We start from the raw sequence: 18,978 nt of genomic DNA on the forward strand, positions 1-18,978 counted from the left end.
CCCCATAGATAAGCACTTGCTGCTATTAGGACTTGGGGATTGCTCCAGCTTAACCATAGCCTCATTTCTGTTGTGCCATCACCAGATCTACAGGATGTCCTCACAGCTAGAACACTCACTTGTTAGAGGTGAGATACGAGTTCCAGTACTCTAGTTTCTGAGCTGGATCCAGAATTTCTGCTTCCTGGGATGGTGCTTGTCCTGTGGGTTAGAGGATGGGATGAACACAGCACAGCGACRAGGAGTGCTCTCAATCTCTTGTTTGAAGCTGCTTCTCTCTATGTAAGACAGGTTGGCATGAGTACTGGACTCGAGACCTTCTAGGCAGCTGCTGTACTGGTATTTGGGTTTCAGTCTTACAGTTGGAAGGTAATGTGAACTGATCTTTCAGGACAGGTTTTGGTCAGCAAAGGAAATCTTAAGCCAGCTGCTCTAAGGAACTCCCTGAATATCTTTCACCCCYGCTTTTCTAACATAGCTGTCATTTTGAAGCATATAAATCCAGAAAGCTAAAAAATTATAGCAGAGAATTAGAGGACATTGTACATGCACTTCCCATTGCTCCTCAGGACATTAGTTACATCTCTCTGAAGACCACTGCATCTTTATAAACAGATCTGCGTGAGTCTTTGTGCAGAAGATGGTCCAACTTATGTGCCAGAGTAAAGCCATTTTATCCTTTCAGACTTTTGCCCTTCTGTGTTTCTGTACATCAGATCTGATGGACTGAGAAATCAAGTCTTTCTTTATAACCCAGGAAATTCCCAAACATAAAGTTCTTACAGCAAAATGTTAACTTTGCTGTCCTGCATATCCTGTACACTTCAATGTGTAGGTCAAACAGAGAGTAACATGCTACAGTGACAAGGAAAACAGGAACAGGGAATGCTGCATATGCACAATTTGGCAGAGTTAATGTTAATGTAGAAACTTAAACTTTTGGTATTTGCTGATATTCAAGGGTTCTGTTTCTCAACCTTAACAGTACATTATTGCTGTTTTTTCCCTACCACATAGATTGTAAATAAGTGCCAAGTTTTGAAGAGTAGTTTCAGAAAAGAAAACACAGTTCATGACAAGTTACATGTGTATGTACCACTTTAGAAAGTGCCAAATCCTCAGAAATATTTGAGGAACTTTAAAGATGCCAGTGGAATCAGCTAGCCCTCCCTTGTCACTTAACCCCCTTTAGAGCTCTAATCCCGGGTGATTTAGTAGCCTGTCATGAGACTATAGCAAGCCTGAAGCTGTCTACTCCTGTGTTCCACTTAATAGGCTAACATTTCTTCATCTAACACTTCATGTGAGATTGCCTTAGTGACCACTCAGCTTCATAAGGGCCTGTGTCCAGATTTTTCAGCCCTTCTGCTACAGCTGGTATCAGGTAAAGTTAAAGCATTTTTACCTTTGCAACATTATATAGAAAAYCAGGTGTTATTACAACCTTCCAGTTGCAGTTCTAATGTTATGAACACCATTGTACTGCATGCAACACAGCAGCTGTTACATATTCAAGGATGAAGTTCCAGTAGTAGCATGCTATATAATCGCTGGATAAATATTTATGCTTGTGAAGGTTAACTGACTTGGAATACTGTAACTCCAGCCTTTTGGGCAGGCAACTGCAATTTAAGCCTTCTTGCAGTGACCTACCAGTGACCTCTCTCYTAGTCTGGAGGCAGTTATAACTGGAGGCAAAAATTCAGAATGAATCCTGAGCACTCTGCTGAGCAATAAAGCAGTACATAAAAAAAAMMCATCAGATGTTACAAGAACCCAACTATGTATCTCAGAACTACTTCTAATCATCCTGACCATTGCTTAAATTTACTTGAAACTTCTCCTCACATAACTTCATTCAGAAACCCTCATTATGTGATTTCAACATTGRTAAGATGGTAAAAAGCCCACTGAAGATGATGAAGATTATACCATGAGCTAGATTCTTGGTGTTTTTATTCACTTAGTAGTTGGGAAGCTTCTATTCATCCTTCTCTATTGGGCAGACATGACTGAAATTGTGAAGTGGTTAACTTAAGTACTACAGAAATGCGARCGAAACAACAAGCAAGTCTGCTACRAGTTAGGTCCTATTAGCCATGAGAAGCTATAGTTCAGTGCCTTTCATCACTCATGGACCGAAAAACAGGCAAAGTATTATTCCTAGGTAGAGCTGGAATTTGCTGCAACCATTTAACCTGAGCATGTTTTCCAAGAGCGGTATAATCCCTTATTTGCTTCCTGAGCTACATTCCAGAAGCATAACAGATGCAGCCTAATTCCTTTTTCTCCATCTCACTATTGTTGTTGTTTCATTTTGGAAATCAGCAAGCTGAACCCCATTCAATACTCTACGCTCCTGACTGTTGATAATGCATTAGGAATGACCCCATGCTAGAAAGATGATGTGTCTCATTTTCATCCAAAGTGGTGGGAGCTTTTTGTTCGCTGCTTTGAAGCATTGAATGGTAGTTTGACTCATGCCTGCCTTCTACTGAAATAACAATATGCAGCCTTAGTCTTTCTGAAGTGAGCCATCCTAAACCAGGGTTCAGTTGACCTTGCTCTACTTACTTGTCCAAAGGAAACGCATCATCAAAATCATGTCTTGAAGTAGCTCTCCAAAAAAAAAAAGAAAGAAAGAAAAAGAAAAAAAAAGGGGGGCATCAAAATCATGTCTTGAAGTAGCTCTCCAAAAAAAAAAAGAAAGAAAGAAAAAGAAAAAAAAAGGGGGGGGGGAGGGAAAAAAAAAAGAAAAGAAAAAAAGCCTGATTTATTTCTGTGCATTCCATCATGGTTGGTAGCTGTTGTCAATATTTGTTATTCTTGGAGCAAGAACATTATCAGCAGCTTTATGGCTTGCTAACGCCATATTAAGGAATGTTTATTTTATCTGGCAGTTGATATCTAGAAGAATGGCTTTAGGACAACAATATACATTTCAGTCTGAGGAACTCATTAATAATACTTTAATCCACAGGAGTCTTAGGTTTTATTTTGCTTTACTCAGCACTGGGAGATTTTTTTTCTTGACTTGTCCTYTCTGAACTTGCCGAGCACGAGTTCCAAATCCCAAAGACTGCATTGATTCTGCTAAGTACTTTTGGTCAGGAGAGATGCACAGAATCACCAGCAGTTTAGCATCACCTCCTAAAGAGGGGGGGAGAGGGAGAGAGACAGACAAAAAACACCCATTTACCTATTTTCAGTAAATTATGAACTGGAAAGAAGCAGAAGACTATATGAAACACAGCTGTTGAAAATGGACAGCTGCTTACAAGAAGTCTCTATCTAAGTGCTTCTCCAGTAGCAGAATAAATATTTCACAATTTGTAATATAGGATTCTTTCCCCTTATGGCTTCATCCATTAGTCTCTGTGTACATTGTGGGTCTGGACACCTCACTAAGCTTTGTCAGATCTTTGCAAATTCAAGGTGAAGGCAAAATGGCTCACTTGTGGCAGTACAGCAAAATGGATCTATTAAAATAGCGATTTCTATGTTCATTTAATCACTGTAAACTTTTAAGCATTGCATCTAAACAGTATCCCACATCATGCACTAAGCATGATTGAAAACAGGCTCATTGTGCATAGAGCCTAGCTCCTAGACTTGCTGCTTTGGCTTCCCCCTTTGACAGCACTCTCTGCACTAGGGGAAATCAGAAGGTCAAGTAAAAATAAATAGTTTTTTTTTCTGAAAGTCTGAAAAGTTTTTTTCTGAAAGTCAGTCACTGTCTCTACCTTGAACGGGAGACTTCTGGAACTAAAAACATAGCAGTTGCTGCTCTATAGCTGAAGGAAAGAATAAATTAATATACCGTATGGACTTGATGCAAACCTGATATTACTGCCGAGATTACTTTCTATAAAGCTATTTCTGTATAGATGAAGAGCTAAAGAAAAAGTGACTTGAACACACAAAGAAGCTGTAGTAGACTACTGTACAGGTGTTCTGGAGTTTGCCTCCKTTGTCTAATACAGTGTCCTGTAGCACAAGAGATTTGCAAATACCTGACTGTGCTCTGTACTAATTAAGACTGAAGCTTAACTTGTAAACTGTGCACAACATGGAATACCAGTGAAATGCAATCATTAGCTTTCACACTGTATTATTAGGGATGTGATTATTCTAAGTGTATTAATAAACTGAACTTTGGAAACATCAAGACTTAGCCAAATTCAGGAGGAGTTCAGAACTTGCACTCTTTACTGACAGATCTGTGTACTTGCTCCGAAGCTAGACTGTTTAAACAGAGGCCAACATACAGAGGAAATGTGTCAACACAAGCTCATTGTTTAGTTTTACCCAACAAAGGAGGGGGAAAGGTTGGAAAAAGAATTCTATTTTATATTATTGAACAAAAATCAGAATAATTGCTTACCAACAGCATCCTGGAGCAGATGCGTAAGTTTACTGTTTCTGTATGGTACGTGAGATCGCTGTTCTGCTATTGCTCCGAGAACGTCTGCCAGAGCAGACAAGCTGCGGTTAATAAACGATGTCTCTCTCAGTGCTGCACCTGTCACTCCAGACATACCTAATACAACATAGAGAAAGGTAATGGTAAGACTAAGCACAGCTGCTTAGAATAGTGTGTGAAAAAATTTATTGTGTTTATCACCTATTTGTGACACAACACTTCTAAATATACATTCTGAAACAGAACTATAGAATGGTAAGGTTGGAAGGGACCTCTGGAGATCATCTAGTCCAACCCTCAGCATAGCCCCATATGAGGATTGAACCCATGAGCTTGGCAATAGCAGCACCACACTCTAACCAACTGAGCTAAACCTGCCYCCATAAAAGCTGGGACCAAGGGTGGGATGACTTCCAATCCATCCATGCTAAAAGCAAAATGCAGTGGTTGCTTACTCCACAGTAGCAATACACTGTTCAGTACATCTATTCTTTTGAAACAGGGTTAAAGAAATTCAGTGACAGCAGATGTTCTGAGGTATCTCATGTTAAAGTCAATCTCTCCAGCTGTATAGTGCATCGTGACTCTGTATGTATCAGGAACAGGAACTGAGTAAGTAGGAACACTACAAGATTAAAGACTAAACTGCTTTTGTAAATACCAGTCCATACTGTCTTGGGAGAGAAGCCTGTTGTATCCTTGTAATAGCTGCCCAGTGTGTATCCCTTAGGATCAACAGGATCAACACTGAGTTTCAAAGCTGATGATGTATGCTGCAGAAACAGAGTTGTACAACGGCCATAAGTTTGAGGAGTTTATGTTTACCAAATCCTGTAAGATACTGTTCTTTATTGTATGATTCACTATACTTGTCCATATAGGAAAAGGATGCCCTTTTACCATCCAGCCTGCATGGTGAGTGTGTTGCTAATGCTGCCCTCAAGCAACACTGAAAGGTTTGSTCTACACATCAAATTGCACCAATTTAGTAAAGCTGCCTCAAGCTYGACACTTTGATCAGTCTGGATGAGTGTGTAGTTAGTTAGAATAATTCTTCCTAGTCTTACTGCTGTCATTTGGGGAAGAGGAGCTTGCTATTAGCATTTAGCATCATCTATTAGCATTTACATCATCTTTATGGTAGCAGAAGAGCTACAGGTGCATCTGCAATCACATTTCATTACCCAGGGCACATGACCAGGTTAGGCAGAGCTAACACTAGTGTAATGGTCAGAATGGGCCAGAGTTGCCTCAACTGCCTTCTCTCCTACCTCTATAGAAAGAAAGAAGCTGTACAGAGAGAGGCTAAAGATCTTATTTTCTCCTTTAGGCCAGCATTTTCCAAGCTAGAACAAAAGAGGTGTTAAAGTGTAAGTAAGTATGAGAAGGCACAATAACAGAAAAAAMCACAGAGGGCTGGAGGAATGTTACTGTAATGGAGAGGATGAGGCTGCGATGATACAACCTCTTGGAAGAGTGGCACAGAGGAAAACAGTCTGGAAAACCCTGCCATAGGATGGATAATAATCTGAAATAGGATGTATCTCAGACTAACTTTACTTGGATCTGCATCTGCTGGCTGTCCCCAGGCTTCTTTCATAGTCAGTGAAGAGAAGCAAGGACTGCTAAGACAACAGGTATCACCTTCAAGCAGAAAATTGCAAATGAGTGAAGTTTGAAAGGCAAACGTGTATGTCTGATCAGATGAACTTCCACAAAGCACTTAGCTGAGTTTCAAGGCAAAATGAGTCTGCTAAGAAATGACCACTTCGCTTGTGAATGGCATAAGTGATCTAGGATGGCTGTGGAGCTGTTGAGAACATTACCAGCCATTAACAAGGCAAGGTGCTGATGTACATTTTAAGTATGTGTGATACYTGATCACTTACTTAGTGGAAATCCACATTAGAGGAAAAAAAACAAAACAAAACAAAAGCAAGTCAACAAACAATAGCTGCCCTCACTTTTATCAGAGTAGGTTGCTTCAAATTTCAGCAGTGTAGCYAATGGCAGAGGTTAGCCTACTGCATGTGCTGGGCCATATCTAACACTGAGGTAAAGTGAGCACACTTCTGCTGGCTTCACTGAAGGATCTGCCCACTGAACCCCAAACCAAGTAAATATTTGGCCTGGTTGGACTGAGAGAACAAACACACACACTACTGCTCAGTTACRTGTTTACCAAACAGTTTCCAGTACTCACAGCAAATGAAAAAATAATGTATTACATTCTGCTTCTCTGTAGAACAAAAGTTTAACAGTGAGCAGCAGCAAGAACTCTTGGCAGTAATGTAAAAGACTCTTTCATAATACTGCTTCAGTTTTCAAAACATTATTTCTGGAATGGTACATTTGGCTGCTTGTCTTTTCTTGGTAAGAAAGCTTGTCCTTTAGGAAATAATCAAGTTTTTTAAATTGTTATGTGCATAGAAGAGGGGGGGGAAGAGGAAAATGCTTTGTAGAAACAATGAAAACGGTATGATCTTTTCAACACTAACTTCTGTTAAGAATTCTTCCACAGTGAAGCAGAGAAACCCACACATGGTGATATCAATTATTACAAATATTTGTAAGATTTAAATAATTTACACACTTTGAACATTCCTGTACAAAGACATGATAAATTTCAGAGTAGAAAAACAAACCTAAGAAAAGCAGTCTGAACAAATAATGTATCTACAATATGGGTACCTGCCCTGGTCTTACTTCAAGCTAATGCAGTCAGATTTTCAGTTAAACTGCACCAGTGTAAAACTGGAAAAGTAAAATCCCAAAACTTCATTTATGTCAGAATCTGTGTGATTTAAATCGCCTCCTGTGCAAAAGTAGAGTAACACATATCCCTACATAAAGAGCTAGAGGCAAGGGCTTTACTCCGTATCTGGGAGGATCCATGCCCATCATTCCAAACAGCTTTTTTATAAACAGATGCATCTGCTTACCGACACACTCGCTACCAGCCAGATCCACCAGCTGCAGTCTAGTTTTGATTTGCTTTGGTTTTTCAGTTGCATCAAATTGTGCTGGTGAAGAGGCTCTGGAAGAAAAGGTAGATCTATTTTCTCTCATTTTCTGTGGAAAGGTGCAGGAAATCTCTTTATTTAGCTTCTGACTGGTTAGTTCATCTTCCCATGAAATACCTGGTTAGTGAAAAAAAGAAAAAAAAAAAAAGAGTTTCTTAGTGACACTGGAAATTGAGATGGCATCTACAAGGGGGAGCACAATGTCTGCTGTTTCAGGAAATTCTAACAGAAGCAATATACAAGTCAGAATCAATGATACTGGCAGGCTGAACATCTTGGTTTGAAAGCCTGTCTATCCTGTTTAAGGTTTTGCTCATCAGACCAATCATACCGGTTGGTAACAAGACTTGACGTAGGTTGTATTGTGTCTGATGTYCCCAGTATACACAATTCTAGCTGGAAAGCAAGAAACAGGAGACCATAAGGACTTCAAAAAGGCATTTTGTCATGTTTTAGACTGACTGCAGACAAAGTGGAATTCTGGATGGGTAGGAGCAGTAAGTTCTGAAGTCTGTTGGTCTTTCATCTGCTGTGGCTTTGGCCAAAATTGTTCATCCTGCCTCTTCCATTCTGTCCTTTGCTGCTGTTTCCTCTTGATTTCCTTCAGCCATCTTATCTCACTGTTGTGTCTCTGCCTGATGAGCTATTAGCCTTGCTAGCATTACTTCTGCTTGTTCAGATAGCTCACCTACCTGTCCTGGCCCTTGTTCTGTAGCTGCACTAGACTGTTTCACATTTCCCCTTCCTTAGCAGCATCTGGTTTTTACTCTCTTCTAGGAAGAAAGAGGAAGATAAATTCTCTGGAAAGCTGCTATGGCATTACCTTAGCAGCAATATGTGCAAAAGGACTTTCCCAAAGCAGTTCTGCTCTTTTTCTTCAGTGTTCTGGTTTTCTTCCATCTCTCTTTGTTGTAAGGAAAGACATAAAAGAGTAAAAGGCGGAGGCTCAGCTACAGGTAACAGAGACAATACACTGGCTTGAGGTCTTAAGGACTCTAGTTGCAATAGGACAAAGTTCACCATGGGCTGCAAAACTTCAGTAGGGAGCAGACATGGCTTGTAGCGCTCTGCACCTCTGCAGCTAGGCTGCTGCTAATACCCGAGCTAGCTGTTCACACTGTAGACTGAACAACTGTGTTGGCTTACACAGAAAAAATGGCATCATTCCAGAAAGTGTAAAAATAAGTGTTCTCTCTCCTCTTCAGACTGAGATGAATAAATGAAGTAACTGCCTCCCCTTAAACAATAGACATTACTGAAACAAACCACTCTTAATAGCTTAATCTAACCTGAAAATGTGCTTGCTTGTCTACTCTTGCTTTAGTTGAAGAGCTCATCCTAGACTTTATAACTTAGATCTCCAGTGCTGAGATACTTGTCAACTGCATGTAGATTTTAAGTCAAGAATTGTTCCTTTTAAACAGAATGTACTGTCACACTTCTATAATGAGGTCCCATTTGCAATGCTGCTTTCTCCCCACCCTACACCCATATCGCTCATCTTCATCCTTGGGCTATGAACTGTAAACCTAAGAGTTTGCATTCAATATAAATTAGATATTTCTATGGAGTTTTGCTGCCAGACAAGGTGGTATGGCAAGGTGACTGCAATTAGCAATGGCAGAGGTAAGTCTGGACTAGACCAGATGGCTGGTGTGGTAACGATGCAAACATTCTGTGTTTTGAAAAGTAACATCTGCCTGATTGACAAGAATCTGGAACTGGATAGAGCTAACATCWGGAATGCTAGAGCTGCAACATGCAAAATGACTGTGTCTTTTGGCAGGGGCCATAGGTAAATGAGGGCTCTGTTTGTTCTGTTTTGCTAATATTGTCAGTCTAATTTCTGATAGCAATCTAGAAAGAAAAAATGTTAAATATTTTCCACTTTCTAAAACCATATTGTTGCCACAGAATATAAAGAAAACAGACTACAGCACTGAAAAAGGAGAGTCTAATTACAACATGAGCAAAGAATACAAAGTGAACCCCCCAAAAGCCAGGTTATTACTAAAGCAATAAACATAAGCGTTGATGTGGTAATGAAAAAACAAGCAAAGGCCATAACAATAATGTAGAAATACAGGTTTTGCCATACTAAATAAGACAACTATGTTGTCGGTTCCCACAGTGACCTATTATTAATAGTTCAAGAGACTCTGAATTTAATGGATTTATTGCAAGGCAGCAGATAAAAAAACATTTGTTCTCACCCAACAGCATATGCTGATTAGCATATGCCTTAAAACACATTAGGGCATATGCCCTAAAACACCAACAACATTGGTTAGCTTTACCACAAACTTAGCAAGTATAATTAGATCATATGTCATACAAAGTGACTTAACTATTTGAGTATCTATCAGATGATGACTTGCTGATCAAGTTTTATAGCATGAAACAACTAATGAAATAAATAAGAACAGCATAACTCAAGACATGTAATGAAAAGTAAAAAGCTTCTATGAAAGCATCTAGTAAAACCAGTGGCATTCAAAAATCAAACTGATAAGATGTTTAAAAAGGTATTTGAAAAGTTAAACAACAAAAGAAAAGAGCTGAGGGAATGGATTAAGCCCTGGAAAAATGAAGAAAGAACAAAACAAAAATCTTTCAGTTCACAGACTATATTTCAGAAACAACTGGCTCTAGATATATTTCAGTTAACATCCTGCTTACCAAAGTTATCTCCAGAGACAATTGTGGTTATGGTCAATGTAACTACCAGATGAGAACGAGAGGAATGAGCGTGCACCAGTGTTGGGTGTCTGACTCTTAACCGTAGGCCTTTGTTTACTAGATGCAAGAATTCAGATGCATTTTCAACAGTTCTAGGAAATAAAGAAGCAAGGAGAAAGTTTAACTGATTCACAGTAAAAATGACATGAGAAAGCTGGCAACTTGGACATGAACTGATCATTTCCTCTTCCTCACTCTTCTATCTCCTTGTACTATTCCCAACTCTGTCTCTAAATTGCTCTCAGTTTTGAGTTGCACAAGCAGCTATGTTACAGTCCTTTTCTGGTGGGAGATAGTCCAAGATGAAAATTCAAGGCAAAAGCTGTGACTTAATACTGAAACTGCTGAGGAAGCAACCTGCCAGCCTTACAAGACTGTAGACGGAGTAGCTCAGCTCTAGGAGTGATTCAGATTTCTATACCTCTGCACTTTGGAAAAAAATACACAAAGAGACTTAGAGGTTTCTGAAATCTCTGGTCTTACAGAGTTGACTAGTTTATGTTAAACAAGCACCTGCTCTTTGGGAGGTACAGAAATAGAGGGGGAAAAAATTATTTGGGCCTTTGGAAATTGCAGTTTACATTCAAAATTAATTCCAAAATCCTCGTGAAAAAGTTCAGTTCTGCTGTTCAGTTAACAAGGGGGATTGCAGTACAATATCAGAATAGACAGGCATAAGTTTATATAGATCATTTTATCTTATACTATCTGTTCTGTTTTTCAATTGAAGRAAACACTGCAAGTATAAGCAATTGGAGGGCAAAAAACATGATACAGATGGTGAAATAAACAGATCAGGTAAAGAAAAAAGCCTACCATTTTCCACAGGTTAGCAATCTGAAAACAAATGAGGTTTATTGGAACACCAATAAAATGGTGTTCCTTACCCTTTCCTTTCACTGCACTGCCTTGTTCAATAATCACCCAAGCTATACCACAAAGCATTAGTTTCACAGAATCAGTAATGGTTGAGGTTGGAAGGGACCTCTTGAGATCATCTAGGCTAACCCCTCTACTTAAGTAGGGTCACCTAGAGCATGTTAGACAGTATCACATCTAGTTTCTAGATAGGTGTGTAAATTATTATGACTGCATGTCGCAACCAGGTTACAGAATATACCTTGTGAGACACCAGAACCATTAATAACTTCCCTGACACACTGCCCACTACAGACTTGGTTCTGCATTGCTGCAAAAGTAAGCATGTGATAAAAGGCAAGGCCTTCATGACTTAGATTTGGCCAATTTCAGTGAAAGTCTCACTGGATACAAACATATTACATGGTAAGAATAGGCATACTTGAAGAGGTCAGAGAAAAAAAGAGATATACCTAATTGAAACAACTTAATCCAAAAATAAAGCAGAGGTATATATACACTGAAGAAGGGAATATCTTAGCTATACCATACTTACCTTTATAAGGCAGACAGTTAAGAGAGAAGTAACTGTATAAGCAATTCCCTGAGTAATCCAGCAACACCATAAACAAGAATTTCAGGAACTACATGTTTACTATAGACTTCAGCCTGAGCCATGTGTACTCTCATCCCCTGTAATACCTCTGCCTCTGTGCATCCAGTGATGGCTCCCCATAATGCCTCCCTGGCTCAGTTTGAAGGTACAGCCACACACTGGGGTGATCTAACTATTCAAGGAGACAGTTCCTGCCTTCCTGATTTTTGAGCTGCATTTTCCAGGAGCTGAACAGCCAGAACTGGATAGATAGCCTGAGCAGTGAGCAGCCTTCATTGGGACAGCAATTGACTTCTGCAAGCTGTTGCTACTGTGCACTGGCAGGTGGGCAGTGCCGCTAAGCTGCTCTGCTCTAACTGGAGTTTGCAACAGAGCTAAACCTTGGGATATGCAGTTAGTGCTGGTCACCTGTTAGGAAACTGCAGTTGACATCAGAGGTAAACAGCATTACCAGCCCAGTGCTGCAATTCATCACAGCAGCTCTTCAGTGGGACCATCTCTCAGTAATGATTTTTGGTATAATCTTTACTACTGTGTCATGSTGTATGTACCATACATTCAAGGATCACCTCCTACAAAGAGGAGCCTCATTGTGCTTAGAAACTGGATACTGAAAGCTGTCCAAAGTCAATCAAGTTGTAAAAGAAGAAAGAAGTTGAGGTTTTTGTGATTCAGTAGGATGTACACATTTAACAGGAAAGAGACTACTGTATTTTATTGGACATATGGAGAAACCAATGAGACCCAGCAGACCAATATATTCTGAGATGAAATATTATCAYAAATGAGGATATGTTTTTATTCAAAGCACCAGCTGTTTACTTTAGATTTCAGGCAGCTGGGTGGCCTCACTCAATGGTTCCCTTACTTTGTTTGGATTTGCTTTTTCTTATTAACCTTTCTGTATAATTATTAATATAACCCACTTATGAATTGGTCTTTTTTGCAGCTTGCATTGTAATTGAGATATGTGTCCGTATTTTTGTATATATTTGCATTAGAACTGAGTATTTATAAATTGATTTAGATAAATGTTTTCAGAAGRTTCTTAGTTCAAAGCACCAGGTTCCTTTACCATACATTAAAATTTACAGAAATAAACACAGCAGCCATTTTATGAACTAGAAGAACAAATCAAACCTTACTGCAGTTTCTGGTTCCTGTTTCTATGGCAGAGATCCCAGTCACATCTCACCTTTCTCTGCCTCAAAGCCTAGAAAAAGAGATGGGTCACCTGCTAACTGTGCAAAGCCTCCTTGGGAGTAAATATTTTTAAGGAATGATCCAGGCTAGCATCTTGGTCACTGAGATACTGTAATTTAAAGTTACTTGGAGGTTCTGACAAAACAGAGAAGAATATTCAACTCCTATTGTACCCACCCTGTATGCACCCATTTTTCATCTGCTAAGTCATACAGTTCCTTTCTTCTCTAGTCAAAGGAAAAAGATTAGCTCCTTCAGGAAAGAATCAGCACAGACAGGTTAGGTTCTGTTCCCAGTCCCCTCTGAAGGAGTCTTTTCCCTGACAATAATGCCTAGGGAGTCTCTATCCATCCAGATTAATCAGGTGCCGAAGTTTGTGCATAGTCACAGCTCGGGAAATCCAAGAACACAGACAGAGAGCGCACAAAAGGAGTCATCATTTCAAGCTCTAGTCATTTTTAATTCATTCCAGGCTCTTATGGGAAAGTAAGCATGTGATAAAAGGCAAGGCCTTCATGACTTAGATTTGGCCAATTTCAGTGAAAGTCTCACTGGATACAAACATATACCGAGTGCAATCAAGAATGCAGAATTTGTCTGGAAATCATATTTAACCTCAAGTGTGAAGAGTAGATGTACTCCAGAGAAAAATGTTAAACCCTTCTAGGGTAGTGCAGTGATTATTATTTCATAGGAAGAAAGAAGAATTATATAGCCCAGCTGGTGAAATAAGCCACTTCACAGTTTCTCTGGTGTTCCACTTTTCAGTTCAATGGCTAGAAAATACAAGTTAATAAATGCATATAACCAGGTAGAAGAAAAGGATGTTTACACAATCCTCTAGTACATTGTCATATTTTTATCAAGGCTTTCTGGCAACAACTCAACCCACATAAACTGAAACTAGTGGTTATAATGCTTATGTGATTCCACCGAGGGTGTGTTTTGTTTTAATTCAGAGGGGGGAATGCTTTTCACATCTGACTTCCAATTCTTCCTGATCTGATTGTAACAAGCATTATGAGAGAAAAGTGAATAAAAACCTCATGTTTCCCATGGAAATGTAAAATGTTATAATACTGTGCTGAGCTTTTCAGTAGACAAGATGTTTCTCTCTCTTCACAAATATTAACATCATTTGCCCAAGGAACAGAACTTTCCTCTGAGTTGCCAGTCCTCTCTGTAGTTCACAGCAGAAACACTCCCTTCTGAAATCTGTTCATATTCTGCAGGCTCACAGTGAAATGTCCAGTAGTTTAATTCAACTGGGTAGCATCACCTCTTCAGTGCCACTAGTACTGCTTATTTTAACCTGTTTTATTAATGTTTATTTAATACCAGAATATACAGCACATCTGTTACTAAAATGAAGTATCTGAAACAGACCTGCTTTTGTAAATGTATGAACTGCTATAAGCATGTGATTTTTATAATCAAAATAGCAAAGATAAGTGTTTTATGTATAAAAAGTATTATAATACTTGCTTTGTACACTATACATATGTAATGCCATTCCCATGTATACTAACAAGCCTTTGTAATGCGTCAAAGTACAAGAAGGCATTAAATAGGTACAGCTGTCGCCTGTAGCTACTTTAGGCCCCCCTTCAACATCAAGACATATGTAAATAAGAACCAAACTTACCACACACATGAAGGTGGGCACCTAAAAACTGAATGACTAGAAGGGATATTGACCTATCTTAGATTCTGATTTCAAGAACTTGGATTTTCAAGAACCACAGGTTGGAAGACCAGCATATCAGATCTTAATTTAATGCCCTCCAATTATGAAAACAGAATCCKCAACAGTGTAAGATGGACATTTATATTAAAAGATCACTTAAAATGTCATTCTTTCTATAGCACTTTTTAACCTCCAATGATTGTAGAGAAATAACACTCTGCAGCTTCTTAAAAATCTATAGGAAGTGTGTACATTTCTATTATAATCTGTTAGACTGACAGTAAGATTCCAAGGAAAGTACTTTGTAACTGGGTTACCCTTTCTTTTCCTAGCACTGACAAGATGCTCCARATCCAGTAATGATGAAATACATAACTACCTTCAGGTATCCTGAGTAGAGAGTGCTTAACACAGAAGTATAACCAAAATAAATTGTATTGTAATATTTCTGAGACCATGCTCATATTTGGAGCCAAATGCAATCACTGAAACACAGTGAGAGCACATGCATACGGTAAGGACTCATTGTTTACAAGAGTTCACTGGTATCTATAACTGATTTTTCAACAACTATACATTGCAGTAACACTGTATTATGATCAGGATCATATCATGCACTTACTCATATGTAAGCAATGGAACATCACTCTTTCCTTCTCTGGTTGTGACAACATCACGTTTGACGCCAAACACTCTTCCACAACTGTCTTTGGCCAGAAGATCAAAAATTTCATTATTATATACTTCTACAACAGAAACCTCAACCCAGTAACTCCCTGGTGGCTTTTCTGAAATAAGCCTGCAGAATAAAAATAGGAAAAAAAAACAAATGAAGAAAACCAAAACATACTGAAGTCAAACTCCAAGTAAGCTATCTGTAAATAAGGATCTATTTTTTAATTGTAATTGAATTACAACCTGATAAATGTGCCCATTAAATATCCTCAGTCATGGCTGTGCCTCATCCCCATAGCACTGTTGAGCTAAAGAATAAGAACATACACTTTAATTATATGTGAGGCAGTAAACAGACCTTCATTTGGAAACAGTGGTAACAGCTTACATTGTTTTTCTCCACCACYCTCCCTCACTTCTCAAGCTGTTTTTATACCAATTCCCTGCTAGGAGTTACTGCATTCAGAGGTCAAGGCATGATAATCTCTGGCAGACTGCAAGTAACAAGCAGGCTGAGATACTAAACTGTTYCAGCTAGATCTGTAAGAGGTTATCTGTCCACAATCTCAGTATAGAACCCAGAAAAAGTAACTTTTGACTGTATCTCAACCACACTACCTGTTCCTCTGATGTGGCCTGTGATTTCTGGTCATTATTACGACATTCCATTCCCCCTCTCCTACTGTTAAGACCTAACCACAACTGTGTATGAAGTAAAGACTGAAAAGCTGACTACTGTCAAGAGGAAAATACATGAGGCAGTAGTCCTAAAACTCCAGAAAAATCATAAAATAAGGGCCTGTCTACTCAGGAAGGTGTTTACAGTTAGACACAGTTATTCTAGTACAAAACTGGCTCTTGTTGATTTAGCCTCTATCCTCCTCTGAAAGAAGCAGACTTAWCTGAAACAGCCTCTAATGGCTCTTCTATTATAACATAGCAGCATATCAGTTCAAATCATGTATTACGTTCAACTGAGAAATCTAGCCCAGGCCAGATCACTGTTAGAAAGTCTGTTATCATCCTTCCATGGGACTGGGTTCTAATTTGAATTCCTTTCATCTACTCAGCTGTCGGTCCTCACAAAGCTTGTAAGAACGTGTCTTAACCATATTTGTGGCAGTCCAAAAAACGTATTCAAAATTTATTAGAGGTCTGAAATACAGATGGACAGGCACACTGAGCAAGATGATTGCATAATCTTAATTTTCTCAGGCAATCCAGCTAAGCAGGATAGAGACTAGAAGCCTGTATCAAATCTCACATATGGAGTGGTTGTCAAAGGTGCTATAAGTATTAATCATTGTAAAATTGAAATCTGTAATGATGAATTGCAAACATTATTTATCCTTTATAGAAAGTTGAATGTGAAAACTCCGTATGCATGCCACTGATAAAAGTCTTAACTCTTACTAGGTTGATATTATCAGGTCAGTGTTACCTGAATACTTCTTGCGTAGCTCGAGGAATAATTCCAAGTTCTGATTCATCTTCTATGGAGAATGCAAAGTTCTCCTCTAATTGTGGTCCCAACATCGTATATGTCTTCCCACTTCCAGTCTGCCCATAAGCCATGATACATACATTGTACCTGAAAATCAAAAGTACCCTTCATTTATTTTACCATTACCAAATGCATTTTTTAAGTGATGTCTTAAATCCCAAACAACTGGGGGAACACAAACCAAGACTAAAAATAAATACATTGCCACTGCAGATTTCTTCCTGAAGATCTCAAAGTCAGACTGAATTTAAGTACTGCTCATAGCTTCTGTAAAACAGATTTTTATTTTTTAAGCAGCAATGAAGGTCAGGGAACTGACACCACCAGGATGCTTAGCTTGGAATGGCTGAGCATGTTAGATCTCCTGTCTGTCCCACTTCCAGTTCACGCCTTACTGAGCTGCTTGTTAATCAGCTCTTAAAAGTACTGCAGTTTACAGTACAACATTTTAAAGTAAACCATTTGATTTGTCTTATACTGCTATGCAGCAGACCACAGCATGAATATCTTAACAGCTGGGAACAGTAAACTCTTCAGCTCTCACAGCCTTTTCAGGCAGGCTCATCAGCCACGGCCCACAGTCATTGCAAAAGGTAAGGAGAGCCCTAATAATAAGAGACACAAATTTAAAACCAAATGCATTACTTGAGTACAAGCATGCACACGGAGATTTCTACTCTGGAATAAGGGTATGAGGAACTGATTTGATGTGGACTTGTAGAAGGCRAAAGAGTACATTGTCAGTGCAGAGGTCCAGGCACCTCTGGAACACAGTTCTTGGAAATACACATGTGAAATACATCAAATGAACAGAGCTCTGAAAATGCCTCATTTTCTCCACTGAACATTAAAAAATTAGTCCACAGCAGCCAGCTCTGCTGTGAATGTCTCTGCTGCAGGCATCTGAATTTAGCTATATGAATGCTATCCACAAAATGTGCTTCTAACACAGTTGGATCCAAGACATCATCATAAGCAAAACAACTGGGAAGAAACAAATGCATGCAGTCACAGTACTATTTTTTACTGAGGACCAAGGCCATAACATGCAGTTGTAAATTAGTCCCCACTCACCTGTGTCTATACTGCAGGCACCTGCTGGCATGTTGGTTTAGACCACAGAACCATGCCAGCAAAAACTCCTAGGGAACATGCTGKTACACTGGCAAGACTGGCTCCTTCACTGGTCTGTCTTGTTTGTGCTGAGCCCCAGCTTTAGCAGAATCTCCGTGCACTAGGAGTGCTTTGTGGTGTGCTGAAATTTCAGCACAATTGAAGAGYTGCAAGAATGCTTGCTCCTATTCTGCCAGGGAGTGCAATTTCACTGCCTAAGCTATACCTCCTCTGTGGACAGACCTGAGCAGCTGCTTTTGGTAATCTGATGCTTTCTCACATATCAGAAATGTTGTTTCAAGCACATGCCAGCAGATTTCAGTGAACAGCCCTTATCCAGTTGTTTCAAAAWTTTGACTTTAGGTCATCAAATACTGAAATTGCCCCTAAGAAATATATTTGCAGGGCTTTTGAATACTAAACATACCTAGAAGCAATCATTTTGGAGCATTATTAAGAAAATTTTCTCTTACTAGAAAGAAGTGGGGGCTGATAAGCAATACAGCAAATATCTGGGCACTCTTTCTAGTGATGTAAAGTCRAAGTTGCAGTCAGTGAACCTATGATAAGGTCCCTAATTTGCAGGCAACTGCAACTGAAATTAAAGGAAAGAGCACTACAGCAAAATGAAAGGTTCTAGAAATTGGAGTTGCAAATTTGAAATGCGGGGATTTCCCTAGGTATTCGCTGTTGTCATCAGTCTACTTTCGTTTATGCCAGTGCAAAGCTTCGAGTAATTGTCATAGTTTTCAGCTAGGCCAACAACAAGCAGTTTTCAAAATTTCATCCCCAAAGCATACTGCCTGAAAAGTCATAGCTTCTGGAGACTTCCAGTTCCTCTTCAAAACAAGAATGATATCTTTTGAACCAAAAAGGGAGCCAGAAGTTTGCAACTAGTAGTTTTCCTTAGGTAAAACAGAACAGAAGTCTTTTCAGAAATCTCTCAAACTTTCAAATGGCACAGCTACTATTTAAATTTTTGTAACTTGTTAGAAAGAAAGCATCATGGCCAAAAGAGTTATGACAAGACACAKATTATATGATAAAAAGCTGAAGTTCACTGGTGCTTGTAATTTTGATGATAAAGACACAAATAGAGAATTAAGCCAATAACATCCTCTCTGCCAAAGCCAAAAC

At 39.1% G+C, this 18,978-nt stretch overlaps 1 protein-coding gene across 1 annotated transcript in view; it reads right to left on the reverse strand.

The window, feature by feature from the left end:
- Positions 1–2,738: 2,738 nt before the first annotated feature.
- KIF25 (kinesin family member 25) overlaps positions 2,739–18,978 on the reverse strand; it is a 44,053-nt gene continuing 27,813 nt past the window's right edge. Inside the window, exons 10-15 of the mRNA XM_085315540.1 lie at positions 16,666–16,815; positions 15,172–15,348; positions 10,126–10,277; positions 7,366–7,563; positions 4,385–4,540; positions 2,739–3,150 (exon numbers count right to left, since the gene is read on the reverse strand). Coding sequence (XP_085171666.1) covers positions 2,993–3,150; positions 4,385–4,540; positions 7,366–7,563; positions 10,126–10,277; positions 15,172–15,348; positions 16,666–16,815 — 991 coding nt within the window. The 3' untranslated portion in view covers positions 2,739–2,992. The remainder of the gene's footprint in view (positions 3,151–4,384; positions 4,541–7,365; positions 7,564–10,125; positions 10,278–15,171; positions 15,349–16,665; positions 16,816–18,978) is intronic.

This window comes from Rhea americana, unplaced genomic scaffold (assembly GCF_003343005.1).
Source record: "Rhea americana isolate MKP2758 unplaced genomic scaffold, rheAme1 scaffold_43, whole genome shotgun sequence".
Taxonomy (NCBI): Eukaryota; Metazoa; Chordata; class Aves; order Rheiformes; family Rheidae; genus Rhea; species Rhea americana.